Genomic DNA, 14,068 nt, shown 5'->3' with positions numbered 1-14,068 from the left:
TAACCAAAAACCCCAAATTTATAAAAATCCATTTTTCAAAACCAAATCAAATTGAGTAATTAGACATTATATTAGTTGGGGAACATCATATAATGAATTAATCCATTAGTTTCACAAGTCAATTCATCACTTTAAGCCCAATTGAACAAAAACCCCAATTTCTCAAAATTTTAAGCCCTAGAATTTTCAATTCTTCACAAATCACAAAATTGATCAAATTAATGAATGGAAATCATATGTATATGAACTAGGAACAAAAACCCATTGATCAAATATGAACAAAAACAACCCGAAAATCAAAAACCCCAAATTTCTTTAGTTTGAAAGTCATGAAGAAAATGCATGAAAAATGTAAATAACTTGAAAAAGGAAGGGTATTTAGGTCTACCTACACTTGAGGACAAAAACCCTTGAAGACTTGAGGAGGAAAATGACAAACAATCTTGGATTGGATTGGTTGAGAGAGAAAAGGACGAAAAGGAGAAAAAAATATTTGAAAAAGTGAAGAACACGTAAGTTGAAAAAGACTGTTATTTTTCTTTCCTTTCGAATCTCAATCAGTCGAGTACCGATCGGGTGCCAATTGAACCAGATGGAAGGTTTTCTTTAAAATCACTTAAAAATTTGATTGGTTGAAAAAAAAGGTTTTGATCAATCGAAAAACATATTCGATTGATCGAACACTAATCAAGGATCAATTGAACCAACTCGAGGCCAAGCTTAAAAATTAAGGGATTTTCGATCGGTTGAAAAACACATTCGATCGATCGAAATTCTAGAAAACTGAATTTTTTGGAAAACAGTAGAAGTTTTATGCAAAAAACACTCAATTCAAGTAATTTCATAAATGAAATGCATAAGAATGAGTTTAAAACTTTTTCAAAAACATTTGTTTTCAATCCAAAATTTAAAAAACATGATTTTCACACTTTTTACCCCCAAATTTTCAACCAATGAACATATTTTGTATCAAAAACATAGAATATATAATCTTGGATGGCCAAACCAAATTCACACACAATTTCATGTACTAAGTTTAGCAAAAAATAACTTGTGAAGCGTGTGCAACTAGTAACAACATAAGATACATGTGCGGTGATATGTAGATAGTAATCAATCATAATTTCTACATTATTCATCACATAAATTTGAAAGTGACTATCACCTAAGAGTTATATTATATAACTCTCACATCTCCTAGAAAACAAGCTTGCAATAATGCATTATTTATTTATTTTAGCCTTATTGTATTCATGCAATTTATTATTATTATTATTATTATTATTATTTCCTTTTATTTATTTATTTTAAGGCTACATCTTATTTTCTTTTTGTGCATGTGCTACACTTTCTCGAGCACAAAATTTTACGATATGCACTAAGGTGTTTATGATTGGATAGTAAATAGTAGTGAGATGGTTATTTATGCCGTTTTCTTAGAATTTTTTAATCCTTACAATCAAAAGCATGTGACTTTAAAATCAAGATCATTTGATCAAAAACTATAAACAACTCACACGCAACATGCACTACATAGCTAGAACTAGCAATGTGCAAAAAAAATAAGCTCATTCAAGCTAATCAAGGTACGTAGACATGTTATGTAAAGATAATATGGTCAACCTTAACTACACATCCATGATATGTGATACAAAATACATCCTTCCACATTCCTCTTTCCATTTTTTTGTTTTTTATGAAAATGGTCACAAAGGATTTTGCGATGAAGCACAAGGACAATGTTAGAAAGACTCAATTAGATCGAGCCTTTTGCATACATAACCTCTTAGATGAAACTCTGGTTTTGGAGTTATTATATATTCATAATAGAATAATGAGCAACTCCAGCATTGGTATAAAGGTTTAATGCTTTTACCAATTCACCAATAAATACCATAAGTTCTTGTGCTTGAGGCATAAGTACTTTTTGCTTATTTGTTTGCTTTGCAGCTTGCAACTTGAAACAGTTTGGGCAAGTATGCCCAGTTTTTCCACAAAAATGACAAACCCACAAAGGTCTATCATGCTTCTTGTCCTTAGGGAGGTTAGGATTCTTAGGCTTAGATTCTTTAAGATCAACCCTAATCTTCCTAGGAGCAAGAACATCTTCTTTTGGTTTGACAACCTCTATCTTTGTGGAATGAGTTTCAGACATAGAGATGCTATCAACAAAGCCTAAACCCGATTTGTCTAAAGGAGACTTCTGAATACTTAACATATGATCAAGTTTAGAACTAGCAGACCTATTTGTTTGTTCTCTAGCAACAGATAATTCTAGTTCTAGGTTCTTAATCTTTTCAAGTAACATAATATTTTCAGTCTTCACCTTATTAACTAGTTCATTAGCATCAAGCAAATTCAACAAGAAGTTTTTCTTTTCATGTTCAAGAGTGGCTATCTTCTTTAGCCCTAAATCCACACTCATTGCATCCTTTGCAGCAGCCTTACATAGCTTGTTATAAGCTTCTTGTAAGTCAGCACACTCAGAGAGTTCCCCATCAGAAGGGTTTTCTTCAACAAAATTACTTTCATTAACTACAGCAGTAGCTATGAAAGCAAAGAAGTTTCCATCTTCATCACTTCTAGACTCGTGATCAGAAACTTCACCATCACTAAGGGTTACAACCATATCTTTACCTTTTGATCTCAAGAATGTTAGACAATTCGTACTGGTATTTTATTTATAACTGGATATATTGAAGTTTTTTTGTGCATGAATAATCTATTTTATTTATTTCTGAATCTCATGATGACAACCAATGAAATACTTATTTTCATGAAGATTATAGACATATTGAACCTTTTTAATACTTCAAGAGTTGGGGTGGGGTTATCATGAAATTTATTGACATTAAGAGTGTTTGGTTTTACATTGTAAATCTTTGATGAATTGGTATAATTTGGTGTTATACTTGATACTAATTTGGCAAAAAATAAAGTAGTTTGAGGAAGTTGAGAAAAGAGAAGAGCCTAAGAAAGGGAGGAAATAAATTCTTGAAAAGCATCGGATAAAGCTTGAAGATGTAAGCACAATTGTATATTTATTCTATTTAATGATTCTTTTGTAATACTTATTAAACCAAATGTAAAAACACATTATAATTATTGTAATATATTACTTCATAATATTTGTATTTATCTCATTTTTAATGATTTTATGTGTAATATTTTGATAGTTTCATCATAATTACATGTTTCATCTTATATTAAAGTCAATTTAGCTTTCAATAATTGAAATTAGAGAAATGTTTAAACTTGAACAAGTTAACATTTGATTTAAAACAATCCCGTGTATCACATGTTAACGACTAGTTTAAATTATTTTGATATTCTGCCATAACTTATTTTTTGCATCCATAAAATCATATTTTATAGTCGTGCACATGCTATGTAGCTTTTTTCATGCAAGTATTACAAATTGTATATGATGTGCGTGCTTTGGTCTTGTGATGAAGTATATATAAGTACATTAAAATTACTAATAAGTATATTTTATCTTAAATGAAATTGTTATCGATGCAAGTTTTAAGACCCTAACACTCGGATAGTAGTAGAAAATTCTTACCCACAATTAATTATAATATTAGTATTAGTATATTATATCATTATTGGTAGTACATATATAACAAAACATATTCTACTAACCTTTTTCTTTTTTGTTTTTTCTTTCCTAGGCATCTCTGACTAATGACTAACATCGATCTAGGATGAGAATGATAGTTTTTAACTCACCGTAAAAGTTGTAACATACACATTTAGAATCATCTTTCTTCTACTACATTATATAAACAACTACAGCTTAATTCAGATCCATATCCATTATCTTTTTCCTTTCATCTGTTCCTTATATTTGTGTCTCATGTCTAAGTGCAGAGAAACAAACACAATGGAAAGTAAACCTTTTTGTTGGATTCTTCTATCCTTGCTTATTCTTTCCTGCTTTGTGTCTCAAACTCATGAAAAAATGCAAGAGCAAACGTTAGACTATCTTCACAATTCCACATTGAAGAAAAGTTCTGGCTTCGACACGAGTTTTTTTGAGGCAGTCGACAATTTCAATGAAACTAATGTTCATCCTCAGGAGGGGTTGAAGGAGAAAGATAGGATTGAGAGATTGCCTGGACAAACCCAAGTGAATTTCTCTCAATATGGTGGCTATGTCACAGTGGACAAATCAGCTGGTCGTGCACTTTATTATTACTTTGTTGAAGCTCAACATTCTAAGGATTCATTGCCTCTTCTTCTTTGGCTTAATGGAGGTATTCAGTACTATTCTTGATCCTATCTCAGTCTCCAGTTAATGTCACTAGCAAATAGTGGAAACACATGTATAAATACTTTTTTCTTTTTCTTTTTCGTTTTGTCCTTTGTTTGTGTGATTAGTGACTTTTCTTTTTATTAATTTGTTTCCTTTTAAGTTTTAGAGATAGACAGGAAGGGATAAAACCGATAAGGTAAAAACAAGAAAAGAAAGAATATATTTTATTTTTACCTAGTTTGTTTCCCTTCCTCACAAAAACAGGGGCCACGTTAGCTTTGGTCTAGGGGGTTGAACCCCTAGAGCAAAGCTAACGCCACCCTTGAATAAAAAAATAAAAATTTCAACGTCTTGAGTCCCTAAATCTATATTTTTAAAAGTTCAAAACCAACTAAAATAATATTAAATATGATCTCTTTAACAATCTAATCTTGCAAATATAGTTTTTGATCGAATCTGCAAGCGGAGTGGCTGAATTTGAATGTATTTTTTATTTGTTATTTGTTAAGAGGGGATTGGGGTATAGGCCAGTTAGTCAACCAGTAGTTAGTAAATATTAACACTAAAAAACAATTAAACAATTAGATAAGGGATGATTCTAAAAAAAAAAAAAAAAAATTAGACAAGGGGCATAAGACGGGGGAGTGATTGGGTGAAGACAAAAATAAATGTCAACACAACAAAAATTTTCTTAACAGAATTACAAAGACCAATAGTTGTCGAAATTGAGTTGAATTAATGTATACTTTTGATCGAATATGTGAGTGGATAGGCTGATTTACTTTTTTTTATTTGTTATTTATTAAGTGGGGATTAGGGCATGAGTCAATTAGTATTTAGAGAATGCTAGCTAACTTTAAAAGACAATTAAAAAATTAGACAATAGATTATTCTAAAAGAAAAAAAAAACAATTAGACAAGGGGTGTGGGACAAAGAAGTGATTGAGTGAAGACAAAAATAAATGTTAACACAACAAAAATTTTCTAAATAAAATTATAAAACCAATAGTACGCTGTCAAAGTTGGGTTCAATTGTTAATTAAAGAAATTGGACAAAGTAAAGACATACACTAATTGATAAAAATATTCTAATTAATAATAATTAAAGTTCACTTAACAACAATAATTAATATATTTGTAGTATTTTTATTTTTTTAATATGATATGGAAATCTCACTCTAATCTAATCTAAGTGTATATGTGTGTGAAACTCTCTCCTAAAAACTTGAATCTTGGCCCTTGTTCCCCACCCCAAAAAGAACTTATACGTATGAAGTAATCATCATGCCATGGGTACACAGTGGTATTGTATTTAAAAACTATAGATTATTTCCAACATTTAATCTTAGCAATCATAATTAGTATGTTCATTATATGAAGAAACAATATACCGAATGAACTTATAATTTATCTTTTATTATCTTCTTAGTACTATGGAAAAATTTGAATAAAATTATGTAGACCATGAAATTCATCTCTTACTCAAGATTAACTTTTTTTTTTTTTACCCCTAAGAAAAAAAATCTTGGAGCCGCGGTTGCACAAAAAGCATTGCTACCCCATCAAACTTTACTTTGAACAATAGTCAATTGTTCCTAAAGAAGCCTATAACTAATACTTAAAACAAATATATATATATATATATATATATATATATATATATATATATATATATATAACACTACACAAAATAAGAAGAAGCCTTGTTATGGTATTGTTTGTTCATTTAGACTCCTATATACTCAGATTGTTTAACTTAATTATTTAACTAGGTTAGTATTTAGGTATATTATTTAGATCTAGGTTAAACACATACATTCATATTACTTAGTGCAGAAAAGTTAAAAAGACAAGTAATATGATAACCTAGAAAAAACAATGAAACCAACAGTTTCAAGGTAAAACACCTGGGAATGATTTAATCTAATCTATTCTCAATGCAACAAATTCACTATGATAGAATGAAAGTTTTACAATAGATTTTTCCCTAAATCTAAAGCTAACTCTTATAGTACTTACTCACAAGACCACTGAATCCATGAACTCTTCTATTTGAATATGTCACACACAAACACCCATGTTTGTGACTGTGAGATCCCACTCCAAGTTTAAAATCATCATCTATGTATGATATTGTAGTAGCAACTTTAGATCTACCGGTTCTAATAATGTGTAGATGGAATTCCGGTAGTGATTTTGAAAGGAAAAGACAGAATACCTTTTAGATCTCAAAAAAACACCTCCAAAGTCATAACAAAACGTGTCTTAGGGTTTAGAATTAGATCTGAAACCCTAATCACTTAATGGGTTTAATGAGCTGTTGGACCGAAATTAAATTTTGCTGATCCGTGTCTTGATAGATCGAGTCTTCTTCTCGATTAGTCGAACCTAACATGTTTCGAATTTTTGAACCTGCAGCTTCCTTTTTCTTGTATTCTGACTTGTAGCAACTTGAGCATTGCCTAATATACCTATATACTTAAGAATTTATACTTGGAAAAGTTTGTGCTCATCTAAACTTTTAGAACCTAACGGGTATTATTAATTACTTTAGCATTTATATTTTGATGTTACTGGCATGTATACCATTTAAATAGAAAATAAAAGTGTAAAAATTAAATACTATAACTCGATGTTATATTTGTCAACAGAGAAGAAATGTTATCTACATCTTAAGTATCTGCCATTTAGTTATAATATGGTCCTATTTGATGATTATTATTCTAGCTTAATTTCTCCATAGGTCCTGGTTGCTCATCTCTTGCTTATGGAGCAATGCAAGAGCTCGGACCATTTCGTGTGCATAGTGATGGCAAAACACTTTATGACAACAAATTTTCATGGAATAATGGTATAGCTATATATCTCATAACATTTATTTTATGGTTATTTTTTTTTTCAAAATTTAACAATGTAATTCTCATTATTTTCCAAAAAAGAGATTTTCAATGTTTATTTATTTGAATTTTCTTTTCAGCCGCAAATGTTTTGTTCCTTGAATCTCCAGCCGGGGTAGGATTTTCGTATTCCAACACAACATTGGATTATAGTATGAGTGGGGATAGAAGAACTGCAGGAGATAATTATGTGTTTTTATTGAATTGGCTGAGAAGATTTCCTGAGTACAAGAATCGTGATTTTTATGTTTCTGGAGAAAGCTATGCTGGGCATTATGTTCCTCAACTTGCTCATACCATTCTCTTCCATAATAAGAAAGCTAAGAACACCATTATCAACCTCAAAGGAATCATTGTATCTCTCTCTCTCTCTCTCTCTCAAAACACACACATACAATTGTAATTTAGATAATAGTCTATGAGAAGCATTTAGTTAGATGTCACACTACTTGTTAGTCTTTCCATTCTCAAAAATTATCATGATGGTGAAGGAAGACATCCTTAGTATTTTAGACTGTAATTAACAACATACTTCATTTTGGTAATCACATGACATACAAACTTTAAAATGATTTACAAGGTGAATTGACGTTCTAGAGTACAATTAGTTATTGAAAAACTGTTTGGTAGAAGTTTATATAAACAAAAAACAGTTTATAAGTTTGTTTGGTTTGTGAGTTTCTTTTTTCAATTTTAGAATCTGATAGTCATTATTCAAGATCATTGAGATGTTTAAACTCCAAATTATTCTTTAAACCAATTTGTAAAAGACAGCGAACTTCAGATATATTCACATATGGATAAAATGAGTTTTTTTTTTTTTTTTGGGTTGTAGATAATTTCAGTAGTTACAATAAGGTAAAGGAGATTTAAACCTAGAATATTTTCGTTAGAAGCACCAAACATCTAGAAGGCACCAACGTTAAGTTATAAGATTTTTAATAATGAAATAAGAGAATACTAATATCTTTTTTTAGAAGTAAAATGTTGATATCATTGACCGACTAATCATAGGAATAAGGATATTCTCATTACACATGTAGAGATAAGAGATTTAAGTCATTTGACTCCATGATTTTTTAAGTTACAGCTTTTACCATTTGTAAAAGAAATGTCTTTAAAAAGTTGTAAGATCTAAATACTATCAAATGAAAATTATAGATGATTTGACTATACATATTAAAGGCCAAAATGTGTGGACGGCTGGTGTTTAATTTACATAGAAGTATCCATGGTTCAAATCGTTCCAACTATCGAATTGTAAAAAAAAATAAAATAAATGCAGTTAAAAATTAATTTTTTTAAAAAAAAGTAATAATGGTGAAGCAACGAGGAGATGAAGGTAAAGGTAGGATTCTCGGTTCAAGAGGCTCAAGCTTGAAATAGTTGTAGAGCAAGCCACATAATTCTAAAACTACTTATATATAGTAAATATTATAATTTTAAAATTAGTTTATTGGTTAGCCTAGAATTATTTTGAAACTTAATTGGTTAACATCTTTGACGTTTCTAATAGAAACATGTATTTAGGGTTCAAATCTTTCTTCCATCGTAATTATAGATTTACAAAACAAATATCTTAATGTTTTCATTTTCATAATGCAGATTGGAAATGCATTGATCAACGATGAAACAGATACGCAAGGAATGCTTGATTACCTTGAGACCCATGCAATCGTTTCAGACCGAGATGTGTATCAAATACAAAAATATTGCAACTTCTCATCCAATGCCTCCACTCCATCTCGTGAGTGCATTGCAGCCCGTGAAGCAGCGTTGAAGGATATTTCCTCCATCGACATCTATAACATTTATGCTCCCTTGTGCTCCTCTTCCAATCTCACAGCTCAGCCCAAGAAAACATCTGTAAGTTGATAAATTTTTCTAGTGAGTTTGAAGTGAGAAAGAATAAACAAGAAGGGAAAATATAATAGTGGTTATTAAATTAAGGAATCCAAGTTCTTACAAAATTTATGTAATTTTTTTTCCTTCATTGCATACATGCTTCTAATTAAGATACAAAAGTGCTTAAATTGTTAAGCAAAAACTGTGCTTTTTAGCTTTAGAACTTAGGGGTGGTTAAGGATTTCTATTTTCTATTTACTTTTTCACGCATCATTCATGTTGCATTAGTCTGAAAAAATTGGGTGCAAGCTTGAGAAATGGTGTTTTAGGTTTAGAATGAACATTTATAAATAGTTTATGAGGATTTGAAGTTGTGAAACAAGGTTTTAGGTTTTAAAAATGCGTTTTAAGGCTCCCAAATCACTTAACCAAAGGGACTCATTATTTAAAAGAGATGTCATTTATAACACAGCATATTATGAGTTTTTGCTCCTAAAAATGTACTAATTTACATTGTTCTGTTATTTTGTGGTGCAGATATTTAGATTTGATCCATGCAGCGAGTACTATGTACATGCTTATATGAATAGGCCTGATGTTCAAGAAGCCCTACATGCCAATGTTACTAGACTCACACATGACTGGGAACCATGTAGTGATGTCATACAGAAATGGGTTGATAGTCCATCAACCATCATTCCCCATTTGCAGGAGCTCATGGCCAATGGCCTTCGAGTGTGGATTTTCAGGTAAAAGTATTATTGTCATATCTTTCGTTGTTCTATATTGACACAATTAGGAATTAATCTTTATTTATTTTTTGTTTTTGTTACTATCTCTAATTAATTTAGAAACGTTTTCAATTCAATAATCTTAATTTTTGTAAGTTATTTAACTTGTATTTTCAATTTTGTCATTCTTTATGTCCACCAAAATGAAGTTGCATTGGAAAGTGAAAAAATCATTAAACTAACGATGATGTTTGATGAAATTAGACAAAATAACTAAATGAAAAACAAATTAATGTTAAATGTTTGGGGGAAAAAAAAACTGAAGTGAAAACAGGTCAAAGTTAGATCATTGTAATTTGCAATTTAGCATTATTAATTGTTATTATTGCTAATTGGTTTATAAATAATTACATAGTTCATCTTTGCTAAGATCAATACTCTGCCTTAATGGAAAAAATTAACCTCTTTCATTTGCTTAACGACCACAAACTTATCTACTTCCTTTAGGTCTTTTTATTCTAGAGAAAAAAATTCTAGAATAAAGAGACCTAAAGGAGAGAGCAAAGATTGAGGTTCAAGTGTTTAGATGAAACTTTACACATATAAACTTAGAGTAGATTAAAATAGAATTTTTATTTTAGATTTAAAAAAAAAAAAGTTGAAACCAATAGGTCTTAATTACTATTACTTGGGGTTTGATTGGTTATAAAATGGTTACGGACTACAAACTACAACATATAGAGGAAATCAAATCCCAGATACAGGTCATCTTAACTTCAAAATCACAAGGAGTTTTGAAGAGTTAACCTTAATTTCTAGGATGTTTCAGTGCTTACCACATGTTAACATGTTAGAGGCAAAGAAGCTATTGATTATTTCACTGACTTTTTACCTCTTGTTTAAGACTTGTGGATCATATCTTGGCATCCTTATATATTCTGATCATTATATGATAATCAAAGTAAATATACAAATCTCAAATGAGTCTTTATTGGATGAAATGTAGTGGTGATATTGATGGAAGGGTTCCAGTTACTTCAACAAAATACTCTATAAACAAAATGAAGCTCCCTATAAAGACTGCATGGCATCCTTGGTTCCTCACCAAAGATCAGGTATTGCATAGTTCTATTTATCTTGAATATTACAATACATGTTTTTCCTTCAAAAAGCTCAAAATATCCTAACATCCTTTATTCAATAGTGAAGATAACTTTTTTTGTTGTTGTCACAGGTTGGTGGCTATACACAAGTGTATGAGGGAGACCTAACATTTGCGACAGTAAGAGAAGCAGGACATCAAGTGCCGAGCTACCAACCCGCGAGAGCATTTTCTTTGATCAAATACTTCCTTGAAGGAAAACCACTTCCTGATATCAGTAGACATAATTAATTTCATTTTTATCTGCATCTCATCAGGCCACATAGGCTCTAGCTAAGTTGGTTCCTCTGCCTTTGTAGTACTAACTATGTTTCTTTTGCTTATTTGAATTTACCTAATAAAAAGTTAATAGCACGTTTCTATTTTGAGCAAAAGCCCAACTTGTTTTTACTTTTGCAATCATTTAATATGTGGTCTACTTTTGTTCCAACAATTATATTACTGATAGGGTTCATAAATGTGTTGGTGAATCCTAGTGTAGAACATATTGATAGGCTAAGAATGTATTGACTCCTTTGGTAAATTAAACACTTAATTAGATTCAATTACATGCAATAAGCGTGGTAGCACAAACAAATCACCAAATAACTAAATGCAGTGGAAATTAAATTTGACACGAGTGATTTGTTTACGAATGGGGAAAACCACCAAGGCAAAATCTCACCGGGTGAATTTAAGATCACTACTTCCGAGAATCCACTATTATCAAAACAAGCGATTACAAGTAAAATGAATCACAGTACTTAATACCAACCTATAGTTGAACCATTACCCCAATACCCAATTGGGCTTGTAATGTAGTGACAATCTCTTTTTTTAATGTACGACTCCAAGTACGTGACCAACCAATTGATGCACGGATCCAAGTACGTGGCTAACACACCAACTTGAGAAAGATGTTGGCTGCAAAATTCTTCAATTCATCTATACGATGAATATCAAGAAACTCCTTAGTTACGAAACTCCTTAGTTACAAAACCCTTGGTGCAAATACGCAATAGCTTCTACAAAAAATATAATGAATTAGGGCAAATTGTCTCCGGTCACAATATGCATGAATAATCACTTTGCATCACATGAGACGGCTCTTAAAAGAATCCTTATATATGTCTAGGATTGTGAGAAAAGAAATCCTGCACAAATAACTTGGATATGCATGAAAAATAGATCTGAAAATGTGAATTTCTTAATTCTAGATAGATACTGTTTCTGTCGAGCAGTTGTCGAGATTCCTTATTAAACCTCGATAGATATTATCTGTGAAGCTATTTGTTGAGCTTTAATGAACAATGCTTCTTCACTTGATTCTTAGATAAATTTGCATGGTTTCAATACTAGACTTGAACTCTTATTCCTTGAAGTACTAAACTCATTTTAGATCTACTCAATTACAATCAAAGGATTAGCCAATTTACATAACATATGTTCTAACAAGTTTCACATATGTCCTAACACATATCAAAATTAGGTTGTATTAATAAATCTATTTTAGGGTTGAGTCTGGGCTAGAAGGTACTCAAAGACAATAAAGTTTGGGTGTGAGTCCCATTGTTGCCTTTATTTCTGTGGGAGCTCTTCAGCGCTCCCGTTGATTTATAGGATAAACAAGAAAGAAGCACAACGATTACAAAAGTGATTTTTGTTTTGTTTTGTTTTTTGTTTTTTACTTTAATAGATTAATCATTCATGTATCAAACTAACAAATGGCATGTCCATATTGGTAATGGTACCGTTTTTTTTTTGGAGTAATATTTAATTCTTCTAATTTTTGAACATGCATCTAGTAAAAAACCTAGCATTCATCTATCATAGCATATCATATGGCATTTTATAGACATATCAACTTGTCACATCATTATCGATGTCAACGAATGTATCTCATCATGTCCTAAAATTCATCTAAATAGACATATCATCATTTCATCCACAATCATAATCTAATATTCATTTAGGCATGGTACACGTCCTACCCTTCATCTAGCCATTTCATGCTTTATCTCATGGAATAAGATATTACATGGCATCATGTAGCATATGGGTAGCAAGCATATCATTACAACATTCAAGGGCCATAGGCAAGGAGTATCAATCGTGTTCATCATCCAAGCATTGCACATAACAAGGCATCATATGTTCGTCAAGCACATCACACTCATCGCATATATGCATGTCCATGTTATAATGCATGACTTACATTCACTTACCTCACTGTTTCACAATGCCACAACACCACAACACCTATACATTAATGTATGTTCATGTTCAAACGTAAGTTCAAGTATTCGCACAAGCATATTAACCCTAATTCTTAATCTAATAATCAAATCATATAAAACATGTTATACTACTACATACTAACCTAAAAAAGCATAAACTAAACTATACAGACCTAAAACATGCATTTAAACTAATAAAATAGAAAGAAAGCAGAAGAACAAACAATTCTATGTTTCTGGGTTAAACATGCGTGCGCAAGCAGAAGCATGTATACGTGTGTTCTTGTCCTAGCATGCTTCTAATCTACAAAGCAATAAACCTAAACTACATAAAGGATAATCAAAACAATGGAAACAAGAAAAAAACAATATAATAATAGAAATTAGGTTAGGCCCTTACCTTAAACACAAGAGCTCTTGGAGCTTGATTTTGACCGTTCTCCTCAGTCAATTTACAAAACAAATTACCTAGTGGGTTAGTAAGTTTGACTAGAGGGATAAGAACCAAAATATGTCCTAGCCAAGAAACTTTACTTTAGGATGTTAATTTTTTGAAGTAAAAAGCCTATCTTAAATCACTATTTTGGAGTGGATTTAGTGTGCTGTGGAAAATGAGCCATGAGGACTTTTATAATGTTCAAAGAGGAGGGGTAGGGGTCTTCATAAGTGATGTGGGATCAGGTCTACCATATATTCCATTAAAAACTTTCCTTACATGGCTTTCTGAAACCCTAATGTGCATGCGCAAGGCTGTGTATTCATGCTTGAGGCTACATACGCATGCTTAGGGTTCATGTAAGGTTTTTCTTTTCCAAAAACATCTTTCAACTAAAGAGTTCTTATGGCTAGACCTTAGATTAGCCCTAAACCCTTCTAGTGGTATCGTCATTGGGAACCGACTGAATGAGGACTCAAGTCATAAGAGGTATAAGATGAGGTATCTATACACTCAAAGGATT

The 14,068-nt window shown here is 31.2% G+C and overlaps 1 protein-coding gene across 1 annotated transcript; it reads left to right on the top strand.

Moving 5' to 3' along the window:
* The first annotated feature begins 3,886 nt into the window (after nucleotides 1–3,886).
* Nucleotides 3,887–11,236, top strand: LOC142614636 (serine carboxypeptidase-like 40). The gene is made up of 7 exons (XM_075787195.1): nucleotides 3,887–4,259; nucleotides 7,002–7,109; nucleotides 7,236–7,510; nucleotides 8,761–9,021; nucleotides 9,538–9,749; nucleotides 10,738–10,841; nucleotides 10,964–11,236. Exons 1-7 carry the CDS (start codon nucleotides 3,887–3,889, stop codon nucleotides 11,122–11,124), a joined length of 1,494 nt encoding a protein of 497 aa, XP_075643310.1. The 3' UTR covers nucleotides 11,125–11,236.
* The last annotated feature ends 2,832 nt before the right edge of the window (nucleotides 11,237–14,068 follow it).

Source organism: Castanea sativa, chromosome 11 (assembly GCF_040712315.1).
Source record: "Castanea sativa cultivar Marrone di Chiusa Pesio chromosome 11, ASM4071231v1".
NCBI classification, from domain to species: Eukaryota; Viridiplantae; Streptophyta; class Magnoliopsida; order Fagales; family Fagaceae; genus Castanea; species Castanea sativa.
This window is presented reverse-complemented; position numbering and strand designations above follow the sequence as displayed.